Here is a 23,447-nt window from a genome sequence, read left to right on the forward strand (position 1 = left end):
GGCTAGCCGCCTTGCGAGCACTGGGTTCACCTATGAGCCTGGTGGTTCCCACAATCCACGGAAAGTGGGAAGCCCGCTTTCCGTTGATTGTGGGAATAGCCTCTCTATCTTTCCTAACCATGCCATAGGCATTTATGGTTCAAGCCTCAAGGAAGTTACTATTGTGATCTCTCTCTCTCTCTCTCTCTCTCTCTCTCTCTCTCTCTCTCTCTCTCTCTTTCTCTCTCTCTCTCTCTCTCTCTCACACACACACACACACACACACACACACACACACACACACAGAGAAGTGACAGCTTCATGTTTAATGTGCTCCATACAGGACTAGATGAACATGTAAGGTGAAGGGTGGAACATTAAAAAGGACTATTATTTCAGAGGGCTGTGCCAAAAATGCCCAGACATGCAGGTTTTGGGCGGTATAGAAATATGTTAAATAAATAAATAAATATCCTCATGGGCATCAAATTTAAATCTGAGTCATATTTAGAAAACAGTACTCCGCTGTTTGGAACATAGGAAGCTGCCATATAATGAGTCAGACTATTGGTCCATCTAGCTCAGTATTGTCTATACAGACTGGCAGCAGCTTCTTCAAGGTTGCCGTGAGGAATCTCTCTCAGCCCTATCTTGGAGTTGCCAGGGAGGGACCTTGGAACCTTCTGCAAGCAAGTATGCAGATGCTCTTCCCAGAGCTGCCCCATCCCCTAAGGGGAATATCTTATAGTGTTCACACATGTAGTCTCCCATTCAAATGCAACCTTGATGGACCCTGCTTAGCAAAGAGAATAAAAAAACAACACATACCCTGTAATCCTCTTAAAATCTGTCTATCTATCTGTCTTTCAATCTGTCTCTAGGTGGTGTACATAATCCAAATTAAAATATTAAAATAAAAACAATTCAAACACTTTCACAGAATAAAAACAATTAAAAACTGTTCACAGAATAAAACAGAAATATTGGAGGTTGCTTTGACCACATAACGGGTGGCTCTGATATACCATGGATGCTAAAGAACATAATGCCCTTTTAAAAAGAAACTCAGTCAGCCACAATGTCCTTTGGGATAAATCTGCAAAGAATTATACACATGAAGAACAGCTTAGTGGCAGCAACCTGTCATTAAAAGATAAAATCACTTTAAGCCATGGTTGGGTGGGGAGGATATAGCTACTACTGTTTGATCTTTGAGGAAAACAGCTATAATGCTATGTATAATTTAACTGAGGGTAAAGGCTTTGCAAACACAAGCAGATATTTATGGTTTCTCAACATAAGTTTACAAAATATATTTTGAAATGTTAAAAAATCCTATTATATGTAATACCTATTTCTTCAAGCTCTCATATTGTTATGAAATGGTATTGATTTCCTGCAGCAGTCAACAGATGGAAAGTCTGGGACAGGGTCTTTGTTGTCATAACAACAGTGAACCGAGAGCCCATGAGCTTCATTTGCATTAGACAGCAACCCCCATTATGCAACCCTCAGTTATGTGAACCACCCAGTTATATTGCTGTGGATAATACTTCTCATTTGTTAAAACTCTGATTATCCAAATGGGTTGGACATTGTCCATGGGCATTTTAATAACTAAGGGTGCAATACAATGGTCCAAGTACACCACTCTGAGTGGCTTTGAATTTGGCAGTAGCCCCCTTACGCTGGCACAAACTGAGACATGTCTCTGCTGTCCTTGCTATGTTGGCACACCAACTCTGGAAGAAGGCTATGGTTAGCTAGCAGAGTACCAAAAAACAGGGTGGAGTGGGGGCATGTTATGGGACAGGGAGGGGCCAATTTATACCAAATTGTACAACCCACAGATACCACACACACCTCTGACAATGGACTAACGTATGCCAGCTTCAGAGCAATGAAATCAATGGAGAGCAAAAGCAAAACAAAAATCACTGAAACCCCCCATTTCACACGCCCAATGCACTCCACCACGATGGAATTGACTAACTCCAGCCAATCACATCACATCTACTCCAGCATATACTTGACAGGGAGACCATCTCTCAGATAATAGGGTATGTGGCTGTATTTCTCTGGTGTAATGTTGTGCACACTTTAGCTTACACAGGTGGATTCTGGTGATAGGAACTATGGGAAAAGGGCATTTTGCACAAGGGAGCAATTTGCACACACAAAAATTACTGCCCTTAGAAAATAAATGGGAGGAGATTCTTTGCTAACATGTATCTTCTCAGCACTCTTACAGAGGGAAGGGAGAATTCAGCTGGAAACGTTGGATCCAATCATTCCTGATCAGATCCAATGGAAAAATTATTGGGAGGGCTGACATGCCCCCCAGCTAAACTGTTGGCTGGTTGGAATTGGATAGGAATGCCAGCATTTTACCAACACAATGTTGGTGTTTTTCAGGAACTGCACCTTTTAAATAGGGGGAAGGGGGATAAAGGCAACCCTGCATGAGGGACCCAGATGGCCAGAGGGTCCCCAGCGGTGGGTTGCCTTTGTCCCCTTCAGCCAGTTTCCAAGGTGCAGTCCTTAAAAACCAGTTTGGGAACTGGCTTGGAAAGACTTGCTCTCCTAGATGGCTCCCCTACTCCTATTTGAGTACTGCACCCTCAAAAGCATGGGGGGGAGTAACCCCTAGAGGGAACTCTCTGGCTCTGTGGGTCCCCCATGGGGGGTATCTCCCCCAATTTCAGGGTGCAGTATTCAAATAGGAAGCAGGGAACTGACTTGGTGAGTCACGCGCTGGTTTAAAGGGGCGGCACCCCAAGTGCAGCTGGTTCAATAGAAATGTCGGAAGAAGAAGGATTTCAGATACAACTGGGATTTTATTCAGAGTTCCAATTATTGGCACTTCCTGCTATACTTTCTGAAGTCCTTCCGATAGTGCTTGGTAATAGGCATATCGACCTGACATTCCTGTCAGTCTAATACAATTGTACAGCCCTACCCAATACCCCAATAGGAAAGGCAACAATGCATATTACACAAAGGTAAGCAAAGGGAGGGATATATCATGCCTCAAAGTATGAATGTTACAAGCATCTGTCGTGTATCTCATGTCTCTCTCCCTTCCATCAGTATTTGTCGGCTATATCTTGGCAAAATTATGTTGGCTCACCATTCCTTTTCCCCCTCAGCAGCTAATGGCAGCGTCTCCCACAGAGCAGATATCCAGTATGTATGTACTCTGTTGGTGAATGCCAGGCACTCCACTCCAGCCACTGCTGCTGCTGGCCAGATACTCATAAGTCCATTAGTTTTTCAGGTTTGCAGCCTGGCCACATACAGCAGAACTGTTATCGCAGACAGAGTTTCACTGTAAACTCCCTTAAGGCCCACAAGGTCACAAATATAGAAAAGTTGCCTAATGTTGGCCAGAAATCCATTCCTGTTGGTAAACATTTAAAAAATACGTTGTCAAAGTAGTATCTTTGTGACTGACCCATCTTTCTTTTCATATTTCTCAATTACTGAGAAGTTGTGATAAAAATCTGGAAACATTTGTAAATGCAGCCTAGCATAGCTGGTCAAAAGCAAGCACATATATTCATAGATCAGACACCTGAATTGAACATTTGGCTACTCTTCTTAAATTCTGAGTGATGGACAAGAAGGGAAATGAACAGAAAGAGAGTTGCACTTTCAGAAAAGGTCCTTGCACAAGACTTCAGGCAGTGCGGTGGCATGAAAGGTAGGGATCCAACCCAAGGTCCAGGTTTAAAAAACAAAACAAAACATTCCTGCCTATGAGTTTGAATCATATACAGATGACATTAAATGCCCAGCATGAATGTGGGCTCTACCAATGAATCTGAAGTGGGCTGAATCCAAAATTTCCCTTGCAGATTTGTTCCAAGTGCAATGCTCCCTGTACAGGCTGCTGTGTTCCAAATGTAAATGTAGTTATGATAATACTAGTGATCAGGAATCTCAGAGTTTATTAAAAATGTCACATTGCATTGTGGCACCAGAATTGATCTACAACACATTACTTCTCAGCTAGCCTCACATGAATGCTTCATTGGAAATATTTCACTGCAAAAAGGGAAGGGGATATTTCTACTTCCTTAGAAATATTGCACTGCTAAAAAAAAAGGAATGCCTTACGAGTGGCACCAAATTAAAGATAGTGAGTTTACTTGCCCTCCGTTCTGAGCAGATGTCGGATGACTGAACACAGAAGAGACAGTTATTAATTCCTAAAAAGAGTGCTGTTTGAGGCCACATCTCCTGACCCAAAACCTTGACTTTGAATTCTGAAGGTGATGAGAAATGAGCACTCGGGTGAGGGAAATGCACTCTGCACATACCTGGCCAACTATCTTCTTGACTGTTAACATCACATGCTCCAGCAATTCTTAACTATGGTATGGCATATCAGAGTTTGGGGCAATACTTGGATAAGCCCTGACTCGAATTAAGCACTGGTGATTTAATGACCTCTCTTGCTAGTGGGCACAAACCCTGCAGAAAGAATGAGGTCCTATATAACTCACATTGTAATAAACAACACTTGTGCAGTGACAAAGCTGTTTGCTTACAAAATTTCCACTGATATAAATGAACCTTTCCCAGAAGAAATTACTGGTGGATTGTTCTAATTGACTTTAATTCACACTATTGTCTGGTGATCACCAAATTGCTTCTCCCATTAATATGCTTTAACTGGCAATGTTACAGAAATCACCCTAAGATTCCCATAAAAGTCAGAATTTGCACTGATACTGAGCGCTGTACCTTTTTAGCATATCTAACCGAGAGGAGAGCTGGTCTTGTGGTAGCAAGCATGACTTGTCCCCATAGCAAAGCAGGATCTGCTCTGGTTGCATATGAATGGGAGACTTGATGTGCAAAGGCGTAACTATAGGGGGGGCAGGGGGGGCACGTGCCCCCGGCGCCATCTTTGCTGGTCACGTGGGGGGCGCTGCCATGACCCCTGCCGATCCCAATTAAAAAAAAAAAACATTTAATGCAAGAAACGCGCCGCGGCGCCCAGGCAACCCTCACTTCCGGCTTCCATGCGACTTCCCCCTGCATACAGAGTGGCAGAATACAGCCACTCTGTATGTGGGGGAAAGTCGCATGGGAGCCGGAAGTGAGGGTTACATCACTTCCGGCTTCCATGCGACTTTCCCCCCACATACAGAGTGGCAGAATGCAGCCACTCTGTATGTGGGGGGAAGTCGCATGGGAGCCGGAAGTGAGGGTTGCCTGGGCGCGTCGGGAGACAAGACAAGGCGGCGGGAACGCTGAGAGCCCTCCAGCTGGAGGCAGGAGAGAGAAGCTGCTCGCTCGGAGGCAAAGCCCAGTCCAGGAGCAGTAAGTAAGGGAGCCCTGGCGGCGCCCCTATGTATTCTGCACAGGGGCTGGCGGAGGGAGCAACCTACCCGCTCCCCGCTGTTTAGATTCCCAAATCTTCTGTGAAAAGGCGGGAAAGGGGGCAGAAGCAGGGAGCCTGCCTGCTGCAGAACCGTGTTTGCATTTGTTGGAGCAGCCATAAACAAACAAAAAAACCCAACACAACCCACCCACCCCCACACTAAAAATAAAAAGCCTGGCAAAATAGATACGTTTTCAGAAGCTTCATAAAGGACAGAAGGAAGGGAGCATTACACATTTTTGAGTTCCAGATCAAATGCACTCTGTGTATGCTCCAAGGCATTCTGTTTAATTTCATTTGTTCTTGGCTGAGCTTTGCCGTGAAAAACAGGCACCGGGGCTAAGACCTCATGAGCAATGGTTAAAATAAGCTCAGCCAGTGATTTGTAAAAGCACTTAGAAACTCGAATAAATCTAGAGGGAGCACTCCAAACTTTACTGGCTTGCATGTTCTGGAACTTAAATGCTTGGAAAGCATTAAAAAAATAACACTTGTCTTGCTTTCTGTGGGCAGAAGATAGATGTTTATTCCACTGGCTTAGCTGAGTGTGGTAAGACTGTGGAGTAAAGGGGGGGGGGGGGGTGGCAGTGTTTATGAGGGCTTCAGTTCATAGCCCACCATTAACTATAGTTAATAAGAGCTAAATATATCATTTTACTATAAGGCTTCATATTATTTTACTATATCAGTGTCCTTGTCATTGATATATTCAAGCAACTACATATGGAAACAAAGTGGTATGTGACCTGTATTAACAAATGTCTCTTTGTGGTTTAGTTATTGTGGGGCTTTAAGATTGTTTTTTAGCCATAACTGGCACAAGTTAATGCACATACAAACTTGCAGTCTATCCACTATAACCCAAAATGTGTCACTAAAAATCATGAAGGTGCTGCTCAGTATATCTTGGTTTTAATATGATGTGTACTGATTGCTGCTAGATGCATTTTCCCAGAAAGTGATTTTGTTGCTTTAAACACAGGCTGAAGTATTCATAAAGAGTACAGGGTTACACTTTGCAGTGATTGTATGGCAGTGAGTGGCGATTTAGTGCTACCAACACTGTGTTTATTAAAGACAGTAATTGCCATGAAATTTAATGGAATACTGCTGTCATCCAGATATCTGGCTACTTAAAAAGAACATAGGAACATAGGAAGCTGCCATATACTGAGTCAGACCATTGGTCTATCTAGCTCACTATTGTCTTCACAGACTGGCAGCGCCTTCTCCAAGAAGAACTTACAATGACTCCCAATACTACTCCTACACCTGCCTCCTACTTTCACTTACTGTAGCTTTTCTCATTACACTGTCACTTAGTGAAAGGCATACAAATGGAGGAAGCACTAAGTGACTACTATGAAGAAATACCTACACGTAGAGTGCTATCTAATGAATAATATAAAAAGTTAAAATAAAAACACATTCAAATCTCTTTTAGCAACAGTGGCTTCTAATTGTTGCTCAAACAGATTAACAGATTAACAAGCATAACTTTCAGATAAATTAATATTTGAATTTATGGTGTACCTTCAAAATTGCATGGCCTCCTGAATACACAGATATTTTGTAATAGCCCTAATCACAGGGGTGTGGCTTGAGGCCAGATAGCTGAGTTTGTGTTTATAGAGGATCACTTTCTGTACCAGGCAGAATGTGAGCATAGGCAGGCACTGGTGGAAGAGCAGATTACGTGACAGTCAGATGTATGTTGGGGGGGCCGTGGCGGGGGGGGGGCAATTTCAGTGCTTGCCCTGGGCGCCGTTTTCCCTAGTTACGCCTCTGTTGATGTGTGAGCACTGCAAGATATTCCCCTCAGGGGATGAAGCTGCTCTGGGAAGAGCAGATGGTTTCAAGTTCCCTCCCTGGCCTCTCCAAGATAGGGCTGAGAGACATTCCTGCCTGCAAACTTGGAGAAGCCGCTACCAGTCTGTGAAGACAATACTGAGCTAGATAGACCAATGGTCTGACTCAGTATATGGCTGTTTCCTATGTTTCCTATGTTTCCTAACCTACAGTAGTGCCACAAACTGTGGAAGGCTACCCTTTTGTTGATCCCTACTTTAACAGAAGTCAGGTTTAACTGGACTCTGCCACTTGTAAATGAAAAGAAATATTTTCATCAAACATATATGTTCCAGAAGCTGAAGGACATTTTCCTCTATTTTTCCATAATACTGCAAAGACAAAAAACCAAACTTATCACCTCAGAGAGCCATCGATAGACATGTATATCACGTCAGGATAAGTGTCACAACTTCTTAATCAGCATATAGTTCATGTGGTGGATTATATGAATAACTAAATAGCCTCCTCACTTATTTTTCCACAGATATTGTAAAATCTGTCTGCAGAATGTCATGTGCACTTGAGGGAAGGATGAGCTTTGTAATTAAATATTAAGCCATTGCACTAGTATGAGATTGCCATAATGAATAAAATGGTTATAATTCATATTTTTTAGATTCTGCATTTATTAGCATCTATTTTCTACCCAAGATTAGTGAGGAAAGATAGAATAGTTTTTAAAGTGCCTTTTTTTCTGTCACGTGTATTTTTTCTGGGTAAAGATTCAAAGGTGCACCTAGGTAATTTTGGAGCCTTGACCTAAAGGCCTTTGGAACCCCTACTCCACCCCCGCTGCAAGTTAAGCATTATTTTTTAATGCATAGGTTCTTGAGGGCACAAACCACATCACCTGGGACAGACTAAAGAAGATTTGGGGCCCCCCCGGGGGTGTAGAGGCCCTGGACTTTGACCCCAAAGTCCAGGGGTAAATGCACCTCTGTAAAGATTCATAAACAGAAAGAACTACAGCCAGTACTAGTAGTGGTGCATAAATACCAAACTCCTGCATCCAGTTACTTCCCCTTCTGAATTATTGCAGAGGATGAGATGTATGGAGAAATTGTACTATTTTTTTCAACAGGTGGTAGCAGTGAGGGGGTCACAGGATGTAATGAAAACAGAATAATGTTTCCCGCACTTAATGGTGAAGAGATTTTTTTTGCTAATCCCTCCTTCCCCTTGCAGTTGCCTGTGCCTCCTGAAGGTCCCACAATGCTCAGCGACATATTTCTGAAAGGCACAGAGGATGGCAGAGGGAAGGGAGGGGTCAGCGAAAACCATCCCTTACCTGTTATATACATACATTTTTACTTTCAGAGGAAAACATCAGTCTGCATGCAATAATAAATGCATTCATTCTCTATATAATAAATGCATTTATTCAGTCTGGATGTATGCCAGAAATGACAGAAGTTTAGCCACAGTACCTACCCTATGGACAAAAATAGCTCCCCCCTCCCCCAGCATTATGGAAAACTCCCCTTTTCTCTAGACTGAAATCAAAGAGAACAGGAAAGCAACATTCCCTCTCCTCATAACTTATTTGTTCCTTTCTTGCCACTTAGGAACACATGACAACATCCTTGTAGCATGTAAGTGAGACAGTGTTGTGGAACAGAGCTGCCATAGTAGTATTATAGAGGTCATTATATTGTAGTGGTGTATTTATTTCACTGCTGGTTAGGAAATGAATTCTGTTTCACTGAACACGTTTCACTTTGGGGTAATTTAAGTCTTGTTTCTTTTACTTTGTCTGTCTTTTTTTTTAAAAAATTGTTCTGCTTTCAAAAGGAAGGTAGATAGCTGCTAGGAGTTTGTAAGAATCGGCAGCTTGCATGAGGTTGCCTAAACCTGTACTGCACCTTAATAGTGCAGAATGACACAGTCACCAGGTTGACAGTGGAATGGAATACAGCAGTTCATGTCACCACTGGCAAGAGAAACAGGGCACAATGCCTTCATAATAATAATACAGTACACAGAACAGGATAATAAAACAGAATACTATTTTTTTGAAGCCTAACTTGCAAAGAAAAATAAACATCACATAAACAGTAACTTAACAACACCCTAAACAGAGCTGTGACAGATGGAGGTCAGAGGTTATTTGAAAAGTTTCTAGTAGATCCGATGATTTTTGTTTTTAGACATATGGGGCTCCGCTAGGTATCGCTGTGGATGCAATGTTTCTGCATGATCAGATTATGTAATTCCTTCTCTAGTGTCAGTTTTATGGCTGGAAAAATCTGGAGTTCCCCAACTGCCCATTTATCTGGAACTATTAACTTAGAGTCTTTTACCGTCAGCTCTCTTTTGCTGTTCTTTCCTCAGATCTTCTAACATTTTCCCCTCAGAAACAGGCTGTACTTCAAACACATTTACTTCAACTGCTCTTCTTGTAGTGTGCCTGCTTTCACTATTTATAGATTTTATGAAAGGAGGTTCTGGCTTTTTTTTGTTTAAAAAATCTATTAATGTCAGCATGAAAGAGATTGGTGCCCTGATTTACACTCAGTGGGCAGAAGGTGGTGAAAAACCAGCTCCTTTGATTTCAGGAGAAATAAGCCATTTTTAAACAGACAGAGGCGGTGATTCTCTTTATTTAGCAGGGGGAGAGTAAATGGCCCCACCCACCCACAGCAGTACCTCCAGTGACTGTTGCTGGTGTCTATCTTGTGTTTCATTTTAGATTCTGAGCCCTTTGGGGACAGGGATCCATCTTATTTGTTTGTTATTTCTCTGTGTAAACCGCCCTGAGCCATTTTTGGAAGGGCGGTATAGAAATCACACAAATAAATAAATAAATAAATAAATAAATAAAGAGTCCACAGCATACAGCCATATATAGGTCAGCAAATATGGCCTGACCAACATGCCAAGAAGTTTTCATATGGCTGGATCTCATACCACTTTAGTAATGTTTGGAAGATAGAATTTATTGTCAGATTTTATTATTTGCATTTCCTACAATAGTCCAAGGTGGCTAACCAACAAAAACAACACACAGGATAAAACTATAAATTGTTCACCAACGTTAAACATAGGTTAAGCACAGCAGCACAAAATACCCATTCTCACCTTCAACTTCACTAAAAGCTTTGTGTGGGGGGGGGCACACATCATTACTGCTAACCTAAAGGCCAGCAGGGAAGAGGTCTGACAAATCTCTTTGGGGAAGGCATTCCAAAACCGTGCCACCAGAAAGGCTCTGTCTCATGTGAATGTCAAGTTAATATCCATCAAGGAAGGATATAGGAGCAGAGTCTCTGGGGCCCAGCTAAAGGCTGTTTAGATGGCAGGTTTACATGGAGACAGGAGACCTTTGAGGCAGCCTCGTCCCAAACCAAACCCAAACAAAATTGTCTTATTCATATATGTACTATGCCCATGTGTCAGTAATGCAGACAGGAGGGACAATGGCATGCGTAACACTCATATGATCCCCTGTCCTTTAAACATTACCAATAATCAATAATTCCAACAGCAGCACAGACTCTAGTCACAGAGAAGCTTAGACAGAACAATAGTTGGAGGAAAGCATTTCTCTGGCAGATACAGAAAACCTTTTTGAAGGTCAGTTTGGAACATGTTGGGAGCTCAATGTATGCTTTATATTCCAATGTCTTACTAATTAAATATCTGACACTGTGTTTCACATAAAGGCTTTTGGAAGATACAGATGTTCCTTTCACCAAAGCCATGACAGCTAGGCCCTTCAGGCTGCAGCAGCCCTGGGGTGAAATTTATCTTATGGTAGTTTATTCTTGATTTTTACCTATGTAAGAGAGAAAATTAACCCCCTTCCAGGTGTGGTACTCTAAAATTCCTAAGGGGAAAACAAACCCCAACATTCTGAGCTATGTAAATGGCTGGTGGTGTATGCTGAGGCTTGGCAAATAAAATAATCTTTCACCTGCTGAAAAAAAATATTATACTGTACAGCGGAAAGCAGCTGTTCTATTCATTCTCGTAGCAGATCTCTATAGTGGATTAGTATTATTCCCATGTGAATCATCATCATCATTTATTAACCACCAAAATTCAGAAAGTGCTGTACAACTTATATTTTTAAAATGCAAAGAATGCTGTTTGCAGGATGCCATAAAAACACTAAAAAGGAAAGGGGGAAGGAAAGTTCCTCACTTAAAATATGGGGAAACAAGCAGAAAGAGAGGTGACTTTCTCCAAATATTCAGTGCACCTATGGCTGAACTGACATTTGAACTTCAAGTTAAATCAGACCACATTGGTTTTTAGAAGTCCATGCTGCAAATGAGCTGGCATGATGCTCTCATGGGACCTGGCCATCTCAGCATGCACATCAGGATTACTCTTCCCCTCCCCAGCCAAGGCTTCCTGCATGCACAAATCAGGGAGAAGGCTTTGAGTCTGTCCTTCTGCATGGCATGTTAGTTTTCCAGTTGCAGCAAGCTTTTGGAATGAGGATAGTTTCACTTAAGCAATCCCCTTGTCCATTCAAGAGGTCATACAGACCCATGAAAATTGTATCACCTGCCTGTCTATGAAGATTTGCTTCATAGGCCTCTCCAACAAGGCCAATGAAGCACATTTAAGTTAATGCATACTTTTAAATGAAAATGTGATTTTAACTAATATATATGAAAAGTTGTTGGATTTATTCATAATATCATCTGATAAGCTGATGTTGTTAATAACATTTTAAAAACACTAGCCAAGCAAAAACAACAACAACTGGTGAACACTGACATGATCAGCCATTCAGTGGCCGACATACTAACCAAATGTGTGTGTGCTTCAAGGGACTGCTCTGAAGTGCTAGGAACTTCCCCAGTCCTCCTGCAAGTGCGCTGTTGCACAAGAGCCCTTAGAGTTTGGGGCATTGTCCACACTCCAGAAGTGCTCTGTAATATCAGAATCACATTGCTCACCCTCCACAACTTTTTAAGCAATTCTAAAACACAGTCAGGGCTCTGGACTCTAAGGCCGCCTTCAGACATAATGAGGAACCATGGGTCCAATGGACCCATGGTCCCGCCCCCTCCCCCCGCACTCTCATCCGAATTTGGATGAAATGGAGAGCTCCCTCTCTTCAGTCTTGCTGACTGCAGAGAGAGGGGGATCTGGAATATAGGAACATGGGAAGCTGCCGTATACTGAGTCAGACCACTGGTCCATCTAGCTCAGCATTGTCTAAATGGACTGGCAGCAAGCAATAGCAGCTGGAGTGAGGGAGAAGCTTCTTCCCTCAGTTCTGGGGGAAGTTCTGCAAAGCAACCAGATTGCAGTGCCAGCATTGAGATGTAATGCTGGCACCACAGAACCAGAGATCCAGGTGCTGGACTTCAGTACTAACAGAAGGTACAAATCTCTGTCTGGGTAGGGAAACTGCAGATCCATTGTTTGATGAAACTGCAGTTGCTCACATTCAAATGTACAGTTTCAGAAAATAGAGGTCCCAATACCTCCGGTTTCATTTTACGTGTGAATACAGCCTTAAAGTTCTTGTGCAACAGCACGTGTGCAGGGGTAATGGGGGAGTTGTGTAAGGGCTCCTGATTTACCCTCACAGTCCTTCAAAGTGCACATGAATCTTTAAAAAAATCTTTTAAAAATCTTTAAAATATTCTTTAAAAACTGGCTAGAATTTTTTAAAAACTGGCTAGAATTATTTAAACCTTGTATTAATAAAGAAGCTCAATTTTCTGACCATTATCCCCCCCCCCACCAGTACTCTTTTCTTTTCAGTACTCTTTATGTTTCTGTGCTGCCCCTAATTTTGTTGTGCTTATCATTATGAATGCCATGGACTTAATTGTGAGATGTTATCTATCTTCAGCTTCTTTCTTTCTTTCTTTCTTTCTTTCTTTCTTTCTTTCTTTCTTTCTTTCTTTCTTTCTTTCCCCAATCTTTTACAGTACAGGAAGAAAACTAACACTAGTTCATTCAGAATTACTATTTTGTAAAATGAGCCTTGCCATATTAGCCAAACATCATCTTTAAATGGCTGCCTGGCACAATAGGTCTCTCTGGGACTATTCAGATAGCTTAACACTCTACACAGTACAGGAAAAATATTCTACTAAAATGAGAGTGTAAGCACATTTCATCAGCCACTTAGTAGTTTCCATGATTCATAATTAACTTTGCTTAAAAGTTCCTTTTAAAAATTAACACTGAGGAAGGGGACTGATTGAACTTCTTTAAAAGTCCATGCATAATAATTTCATGGAAGGACATGGAAGAGAGAAGTAAATTGGCTGCAAAGTTCTATTTCTTCCAGTTTAGAAGGAATACAGGTGGCCCAGGCCCCAATGAAGACAGGACACGCTTAGCTGGAGTAAAACTAAGGCCATTTTATTAATGTACAGCGGAAATAAGACTTGCAGTGTGGGTACTCCTTCCGTTTGGGACAGCCTCCAAGGGAAGGCTGTCCCACATGAAGACAAAGGGCCAGATGCTGGTTCAGTCAGGTGCCTGGTCCTGACGTCTTCTCACGGTGAGGCTTTCCTCTGCTGATGGGAGGGTGACACGGCCTACCTCAACCCAAGCTGCAGAACTCAGAGTGGTGAACGGAGCCATGACCCAAGGAGGGGCCATTCCCAACCCTCCAGGCCACAAAACCCTGTCCCAAGGGCTGTCCCATGGCCTCCCCACCTCAAATGGCCCTCCAGCTGGACACTATTAATCAATCCGCCTACCCCAGACCCACACTCTCCTGCCAAGTGACCATTTACACTCTCAGTGACTACCTATGACCCAAGGCCCAAGGACTCAGTGAGAAGTCAGCGAAAAAAGGCTGTACCTAGTGCCAATCCGGAGCAACCCCCCAAATCCCTACTTGGCCCCATGGGTGACTGGCTATCCTTCACTGAGTATGTGGTGGGTGGGCGGGTGCCGCTGCTTGCTGCTCGCCCCTCTGGAACCATGACCTTGCTGCCCAGCCCAGGGCCTTCCATGTACCTTTTAAAGGCAGCGATAGCTACTCCTGGCCACATTGCAAACACAGCGCTGGCCAATTTCACTCCCAAACGGGACCACAAGGCCCTATGTTGCAATTAGATAGCCAGCTCTCCCTGCCTTTAAAAGTAAGGGAAAGTCACTCTGGACATGCTGCAAATGCAGCGCTGGCCAATTGACCTCCCAAACGGGGCTGCGCGGGCCCCTTTGGGAGTAAAAAATGCCCCCGTGTCTGAAGTCAGACGTGGGGGGGGGGGGCGTGCGTGGCTAAATGCTCCCTGCATCTGATGTAAGATGCAGAGGGCAGGGCGGGGCGCAGTGGAGGCAGCACCTGGTTCACCTCTTGGCTCCCTCTGTGGCTGGAACAATGACACTTCTCTCTCACAGGCAAGGGTGGTTCTAGAGGGGAACACATGCCTTGATCTTAAAAGGCTACATGCCAGCAACAACAACCTATAGAGCAGAGATACAAGCTTAAGCACCAGCTGTCATGCCCCCACTCAAGGACACTGGAGAGGAGTGGGAGGCAGGCGACTTACTAGAAAGAGGGAGGCGCCTGAGAAGGAGCCATACCCTGATTCAACACTGTGTGTGTACTGGATCCTGGCTTTTCCCTCACACCACAGTCACTAATAGTGGTAATTTCTGCTAGTGCTTATTAACTGGGAGGCCTATATATGGAGATCCATATATGTATTTGGCTGCCAGGCCACTAGTTACAATTACTTATCTTGTAGAAATGATTACACAGGAAGCCAACTTTAAATGAGAAACAAGAGTTTGATATTCATTACCAACTAAAACATAGGCTAAGAAAACAATAAATAGGCTCTTATGCAATGAGAGGAAGAACCTCTAAGTTAGAATCTAGGACAGTAAGTAAAGAGCAGACACAGTGAATCCACATCCAAGCTGGTACACAGACAAATTCAAATATATACAAGCATTCCCCGCACAAAGAACTGAAACAATGTCCATGGCATAATCCCAACAGACACCACACAGTAGGACACATACTGTCAAAATAGAGACTCAGTCAAACTGCAGGTACCGCATATAGTATGCACGATCCATTATCCCTCAGTCAAGAAAGATAGTGGCTGAACAACGTTTCATCACTACATTTTTTGTGGTAGTAAAGAATTCATCATCAACGGGCCATCAGTATAACAATGGTTCATGTCAAACAAGCTGAAAGCCAATATAATGCATGTTTCTTCTCCTCAATATGAATTGGCAAATGTGTCATCTGTGTATCTAATATCTCAGAGGATTGATTACAAACCCTACTCCACCTTTACTCTAACTCTCCAAGCCACCACAGCACAAAGACATACCAGGAGACAACATGTCACAAATATGACAGGCAAGAACTGATGCCATGCTAGCAAGGCACAGTACACTGTCGGATCTTGTTGAAAAGGTGATCCCACAGCTGTAAAGCTCCCAGTGATCCAAGACCATTTGTTAGAAACAGTATGATAGAAAGTCTGTAGAGAATGATGGCTATGTAATCACCTGGAACTTATAATTCTTTGATGACTCACAAGACTTTGGTGAAGGTAATGGAGACAAAGTGCAGGATAAAAAAGGAACTGAGAACAGGAGTATTATATTTGCGTGTGGAGGAGCAAACAATTTGAAGAAAACATTACACAAGTGCCTAAGACATTGATACAGTGGAGATGTAAGGAGATTCTTCAAAAAGAGAATTGGTGTTTGGCTAGACAGCCACTTTAGGGGTTGAAACCCGCCCCCACCCCACCACCCAGTACTGCTTGAGTAATGAACCTGCCAATCAGCAATCCATGAAAAGGATAGGAAAGGGCAGGTTTTTACTCAAAGCATGTCTAAAAGTTCCAGCTGTCTGTCACAAAGCGGTTGTATAGAATGGAGAGTCTTCATTCCACCGCTAGATCTTGTTGGGAAGGCTGACATTAGTGTGGAACGTCTCCACATTACATTATGATTATTGTGTGGCTACCATGTACTATAAAAGTTGATTCAAATCTGTTCAGAACAAGTATTAATACATCTAGAACTACACAAAATATGGTTTCCTTCCTGCCCCAATCTCTCATCCAGCACCATTTCCCCCCCTCATTTAAAAAGTCGTGGTTTAGGAGAATATATGTAGCAAGAGGCTGCATTTGAGGGAGACTTCAAAGTATTACTTGCTATGCACAGAGCTGAGATTATTAATGTCAGTGGCTCCATTTAAATATTGTTGCTGGCAGTAGCCCTCATATGGTGGAAGTCCAAATGGCCCTTCTTCTAACACATGCTTTCAAAGAATGTGTAAGCTGGAAGTTCCATACTGATATGTATCTAGCATATGTAGAAACTTACACAGTTACTTTTCCTCAAAAAAAGGTGGGAGAAATAGCCTTAATGGCACCTCTGTGCCATTGGACATTGCCACTGGGCATTGCCATGGAAACCCCAGGCTCATGTTATTTGAAGTGGTGTGGTGAGGGTAGGGGTTCATTTTGTTTGAAAACGTTGTTTGAAAAAGATGTATTATTTTTGGACTTCAGACCAATTCAGTTACATTTTCATTCATTACAAAACTAATGACAAGAACTCTGAATGGATCTAAATGAATCACAATGTGATCATATTTGTAGCCCAATTGAAACTACTTGACTTATTTTTCAGAGAAGCTCCTCTTGGTGGCTTTCTGGTGCCACCATTTTCTCTTTCCACAGTGCCTGAGATGATGCATGGTTCCAGGCAGGACAGCGGGAAATAGCAGCTGACAGTGGAGGCTGCCATGTTTTCTCAAGTCATGCCCTGGGCTGACACAACATTTGAGGCATTGCAGGAAAACAAAAAGATGGAGTGAGGAGAAAGATTACCAAAGGTAGTGACAAAAGAGCAAAATAAAAGGGGAAAGGAAATTAAAAAGAATAGGGAAAACACAAATGGAAGAAGTTAGTTATGAAATGAATGTAAGAACAATGAATTAAAAACAAAACAAATGAGATTTTCCAATGAAAATGAAGGGAACGATAAAGTTCCCCCCTCTTGTATCCCCTAGTCATTATTGATGGGCAGGGACCTGCTCACTCCTTCACCATGTGAGGGCCACTGTCTTCAGTAACATATGAGCCAAGACAGTGGCACCTGTGCTCAGACAGATACAGTTATCAGGTTCCCATATCTGAAGATAATACAACCACTGCATCATTCTTCTGCCTGCTGTCACTCTGTGATTGAGTATGGCCTTCCAGCACCTTCAATCACTTCAGCCAAAAAGAGATCTCAAATGTTCTATGAAAAAGTCTTGAGGCCTGGCTAAATGGAGGCACTTATAGGCAAAGGATGGAGCTCTAGTGACACATATCTTCCTTTTTTAATTCATCCACAGAGATTTACTCTGATGTACCACACACTGGCATCTTTTCTACAACACAAGTGCCTGTCACCCATTTTTGTGCAAGGTCTGAAATGCTTCTAGTCAGAATTCCTGCAAAGTGCCTTTGAATTACACTGAAACCAAATGCGGAAGTTTACCTTAGTTCCTTGAAGGGGTCTGCCCTGACATTGGGAGTTTCTATGGATTTAGGGAACACTGTGCCTTCTGCTCCTGAAATAACAAAACAGAACACAAGGTGTAGATGTTACAAACTGTTAGCAGGGGAATGATGCTCAAATTACATGTGGCACAATTTACAGATAATCTACTCCTAACCTCAATCCAGAACAAATATATTATATTCTTATAAATGTCCATGGTAAGGATGCTGAGTCCTTCCTTATCTCATTTTTCACTATAGAAGCCATTACTTGCTTGCAAGGTTTATAATATTTTACAGACATACTTAAGGCACTTGTTAAATGAGGTAATACTTTAGTACAAGTACTTTGCATGCTGTATTTCCAAATGCAGCCAATGGGTGGTGCTATACTTCAATTTTCAGAAGGTGTCTCAGAGGGGTGGTGTTTCATTATTTATCATCATCATCAATAAGGAGCTGCATGTGTGCAGTAGTTCCTTTCTCTAACATTATTATGCATTAAGGTAGACAATATATATGGAGTGTGTGTGTGTGTGGCCACATTCAGACGCCTCATAGAGGTGGTGGTGTAGACCCACCCGAGGATGTAGCTGCTCCATGCTTTTGGCACTTCTCATTGGCAGCCCCTCGGAAAACCAACCCTATCCCTCTTGTCAGCTATGAGCTATGGATTAGCCAGGCTACAGGGACACCACCACACACCAGCCCAGACTTGTCAGCCTGTCAAGCTGCACAGTTGATTGGGGGCAGCCCTGATTCCCCTTCTGTCCCTTGGTCCCCCCACCTGGCAAGCAGTTGAGTGAGGGCACGGAATGACAGGATGGGCACCAAGTGTTCTGCTCCCTGAGTAGAGAACAACAGTCATGTATGTTCATAAGCACAAACACTCCAAGTGGCAACATAAGCAGGGTACTCCATCACAGCACTGGGAAGGGAACATTTTGCATGGGGGCAGGGGTGAGACCTGGTGTTGAGTATAAAAGGCAGAGCAGCAAAGTTCTTCCCCCTCCCCCACAGAAAGGTTGGGGAAGGGGAGGGCAGTCCCTTCCCCTTTTGGGGATATTTGCTCCCTAAGCCTTGCTCATGAAAATGGCCATCTGTAATGACTCATCTCGGACATCATCATGCTGGAGACCTAGCCCATTATCCCACAGAACTCTCTCTCACGGGAGTGGCATACTAAGGGGAGTGAGGGAGGATGATTTATGCAGAAAAGCCACGGGGATGGGCACTTGGGTGAGTGCTGTCCCGAACTCGGCAGGACAGCACTCTGCTGCCAATCTGCTGTCAAACCCTGTGCCCTGCCAGCTCACATGCCCATGTGTGGATGTGCATACCTGCCCATGGCACCAAAGGGTGAGCCCAAAGTCCCGGTCCAGCTGGAAACCAGTGCTCTCCTCTCCCAGGAACCCCACACTGGGAGATCTGCATACGGCACCACGCTGGACCCAACCCGGGAACTTTAAACCAGTCTGCCTTCTTTGCTGTTTTACTGATCTTATAAAAAATTGATTGGCTTGACACTTGGGTATATTTTTTAAAGTACTAGTGGTTTATTGTAAAGGGATTCATGTCTGGTTTTGTTATGGCAAAATGAATGTAAAACGTACAATGACAAGTGTATTTCCTGAGCAACCAAAAAAGTGTGTCTGAAAATGATAATTATGGATGGACTAATACCTATAAATAAGGAGAATGAAGAAGCTACCTAGAAAATGGAAATACCTTGTCTTTAGAAACATCTCTAAAAGCAATAGAAACTGATTGCACACCACAACATGGAGGAGGCTCTCCGCAACACACAGAAATGCTGCCCATTGTCTCAGGCGAACCTCACAGTCTGCTAGAGTGGATTGCGGCCTCAAAACTTGCAGTCTTTCCCCCTGCCTACAGCCTCTCAGCCTCTGAAGAGGAGAGCAAGCCCAAAATGCATAAATGCCTTCCCAGATATTGACTGACATGATGAAGAAAATTACTCAAAGTTATTTTAATCTCAGTGGCACTACTTTAAGTAATTTCCCTCAGCCACTGTTTTTATCAGCTCATGATCAGGCCTGGTCCAAGAATTCTGGTGTCTGAGGCAGCTTCATGAGCTACTGTCTAGCCCTCATTCCCCCACTCACCTCCAATCTCATCCATAACCTCATGGCATGCAGAGAGTACCAATCTCCCCCTTCAATCTCTCACCCATCTCTTGCCCTATCTCTCCACATCACTCACCCCCTGGTACTTCCCTCCCCCCCCCCCAGCGAAGCCCCTTCTCCTCACCCAAGCTACTGATGCCCTCCAGGGGTGGTGGTTTCTGTGGGGCTTCCAGGTGAGGTTTGGAGGAGGTGAAAAGCCAGCCAAAAGCAATGGATTGGCAGGGATAGGCAGTGGGCAATCCACCACATTAAGTGGCCACCTTATCATAAGTGGGCCAGCCATGCTCAAGATTAATTTTAGTTGGGAAAAGTGACTATGAAGTATCACCACATTCACTATTTTCAGTTGAATCACAGAGCTCTGCCTTGACTTCAGAGCAGCATCAGTGGCTGATTGTACACCCTCTTAGAGAGCAATGCAAACTGTAACACCAGAGCAAGATGGTGACTTCTGTGGCACTGAAAACCTTGCATTAAATCACATGCTTTGGTGCGGCTGTGCAACTGAGTGCTAGATTAGTGTGACTCTGATGGTCCTTTTGGACCTCTCGGCGGCTTTCAATACTATTGACCATAGTATCCTTCTGGAGCGTCTGAAGGGGTTGGGGGTGGAAGGCACTGTTTTACAGTGGTTCTGCTCCTTCCTCTCGGACAGGTTCCAGATGGTGTCGATTGGAGACTGTTGCTCTTCAAAATCTGAGCTTAAGTATGGTGTCCCTCAAGGCTCCATACTCTCTCCAATGCTTTTTAACATCTACATGAAACCGCTGGGAGAGATCATCAGGCGATTTGGAGCTGGGTGTTATCAGTACGCTGATGACACCCAGATCTACTTCTCCATGTCAACTTCTTCAGGTGATGGCATATCCTCCCTAAATGCCTGCCTGGAAGCAGTAATGGGCTGGATGAGGGAGAATAAACTGAAGCTGAATCCAGATAAGACGGAGGTACTTATTGTGCAGGGTCAGAACTCCAGAGACGATTTTGATCTGCCTGTTCTAGATGGGGTCACACTTCCCCAAAAGGAACAGGTTTGCAGTCTGGGAGTACTCCTGTATCCACACCTCTCCTTGGTTTCTCAGGTTGAGGCGGTGGCCAGGGGCTTCTATCAGCTTCGGCTGATACGCCAGCTGTGTCCGTTTCTTGAGATCAATGACCTCAAAACAGTGGTACATTTGTTGGTAACCTCCAGACTTGACTTCTGTAATGCGCTCTACGTGGGGCTGCCTTTGTACACAGTCCGGAAACTTCAGTTGGTTCAGAATGCGGCAGCCAGGTTGCTCTCTGGGTCATCTCGGAGAGACCACATTACTCCTTTGCTGATGGAGTTACTCTGGCTGCCAGTAGGTTTCCGGGCAAAATACAAAGTGCTATTTATAACTTATAAAGCCCTAAACGGTTTAACCTGGGTATTTCCTGGGTATTTAAGAGAGCATCTTCTTCGCTATGAACCCCACCGCCCATTTAGGTCATCTGAGGAGGTCCGTCTCCAGTTACCGCCAACTCGTTTGGTGGTCACATAGAGATGGGCCTTCTTGGCTGCTGCCCCGAGTTTGTGTAATGCACTCCCTGCTGAGTTACGATCCTCCCCATCTCTGGCTATTTTTTTTAAAAAGGTCTAAAAAACTCCGCTTTTTTTTACCCAAGCCTTCTCAGGTTTTTAATTTAAAAATACTGTTTGTTAATTTTATGGTTTTTAAATTATTGTATTGTTTTAACTTTTATATGTGTTATATGTTTAACTGTTTTAACTTTTTATGTGTTTTAATTGTTGTTAGCCGCCCAGAGATGCAAGTTTGGCCAGGGTATAAATTTAATAAATAGATAGATAGATAGATAGATAGATAATCAAACATGGAAACATTTCTGTCTGGCTATCTGCAAAGAAACCAACAAGAAGTCTCATTACCAATCTTTCATCTTTACTGGGCAAAAAGCAACCCTTATAAAAACTGCTGGTATATCAATACATTTTGTCACACTTGCTGCTGAACATCTTTATCTGTTGTGAATAACTTGAAATTTTAAAAAGCTGCTTCTTTGGAAAGTATAGAAAGTATTGTTTTCAGCAAGGCAACAGATTTTGCAGTTCATCGTCACAGATCTACAATGAGCTAGATAAGGTGGAGGGCAGCTATGTCAACATGTATTTACACCTACTGTAGATTTTATTATTTTATTATTTATTTATCATCTTCATATACCATCTGATATGTGCATCTCCAGGCAGTTTAAACAATACAAAAAACAAAAAACACAAAACAGAGCAAAAATAATTAAAACAATTTTTACAGAATAAAAAGTTAACACAATTTCATGGGATAAAAACAATTAAACAGTTTAAAATTAATTTCAGTTAAAAGCCTGAGAAAACAGGTGTGCTTGAGGGTCTTCCTAAAAGCAAACAGAGATGGAAATGCTCTTATTTTGACAGGGAACATATTCCAAAGCCCTGGGGGGAAGCCACAGAGAAGGCCCAGTCCTGAGTCACTACCAAACAGGCTGGTGACAACTGTAACTGGATTTTTCCAGATGATCTTAATAGGTGACAGGGTTCAAGATAAAGAAGGCACTCTCTTAAGTACCCTGTACCCAAGCTGCTACTACATTCCAGATAATAAATTATTCTCTTTTATTACTTGCAAAAGAGTTTGATTAAAATCAAGGCCTAGCAAATCTTTCTTTTGACACAATGTAATTTACCAGCAATAAATGTTCATAAACATTTTTAGTGGAAAATCCATAAAGCTATTTCAGCTTTATTTTAAGTTCCATTTAATGCCCCTCAAAAATGATTTCATCAATGTGTGTTCCATTAACTGGCTTTCTGCCCAATAATTTAATTCCACACAATCAATCAGGAATTTACAAAGCATGTGACAGGACCTATCTAAAGTGTTTAGAATTACCGTAATGATTCAGCCAATACATTTATTTTTCTCTCCCTTCCTGTATTGGTAACAATGGGGAAATAAATTTGTCAAAAATCCCTCACGTGCATTCAGTTACTGCAAGTCTCTCTCTCTCCTTTTAAAAAAACAACAAAAAACTATGGTTAGAATAAAGCCCTTAATATTAATCTACAGTAAAAGAACCCTTGGATAACCCTGCTCTGCTGGCTAACTTGTTATATTCATTGTCACACTGTGTGGTTCTTGGTCCTACCAAGCACTGACTAAAAATCAGGTGACTCAACTTCAGGTGACTCAACAAAAAATGCAGCGGTCTGAATTCTAAACATATTTTTTGCTGCAGCCAAGTTTCTATTGCTATTGTACATGCTCATCTATTTCATGCAGAGTTTAAACTGCATCCTATATTCCACAGTCTGTGGTTTGCATGGAGTTGCAATGGCTGATTTAGCAGTTTTAGAAGTCAAAAAAGTAAGAGAATCACCACATTGTGGTCCTTCATTACATCCCAGTGACATACAATGAAGATTCTCTGCCTACTGGGATTGCCTCTCTGCTATTAAGTCCGACACAAAATCATTTGATTGTGTAATGTCTTGCAACAGAACCTACAGCATGGTCAAAATTTTAGCTTGAACTACACTGTGATTAGCAATGCAGTTTTCGTTTCAGCAACCACTGGGAATTTCAAGAGAGTAACTGCATGTAC

At 42.8% G+C, this 23,447-nt stretch overlaps 1 protein-coding gene and 1 long non-coding RNA gene across 9 annotated transcripts in view; one reads left to right on the forward strand and one right to left on the reverse strand.

The window, feature by feature from the left end:
• The window catches only part of SGCD (sarcoglycan delta), a 620,371-nt gene that overhangs the window by 70,757 nt on the left and 526,167 nt on the right, over nt 1–23,447 (reverse strand). For all 6 annotated transcript variants that reach the window (XM_053298220.1, XM_053298224.1, XM_053298221.1 and 3 more), the window contains one exon: nt 17,678–17,750. In XM_053298220.1, the coding sequence (XP_053154195.1) occupies nt 17,678–17,750 (73 nt within the window). The remainder of the gene's footprint in view (nt 1–17,677; nt 17,751–23,447) is intronic.
• Nucleotides 5,213–23,447, forward strand: part of LOC128345773 (uncharacterized) — a 48,054-nt gene continuing 29,819 nt past the window's right edge. For 2 of the 3 annotated variants that reach the window (XR_008316647.1, XR_008316646.1), the window contains exon 1: nt 5,234–5,310. This is a non-coding gene — a long non-coding RNA (uncharacterized LOC128345773). Of the gene's footprint in view, nt 5,311–23,447 lie in introns of all 3 variants that reach the window. The other variant, XR_008316645.1, reaches the window with a different exon arrangement.

Source organism: Hemicordylus capensis, chromosome 2 (genome assembly GCF_027244095.1).
Source record: "Hemicordylus capensis ecotype Gifberg chromosome 2, rHemCap1.1.pri, whole genome shotgun sequence".
Lineage (NCBI taxonomy): Eukaryota > Metazoa > Chordata > Lepidosauria > Squamata > Cordylidae > Hemicordylus > Hemicordylus capensis.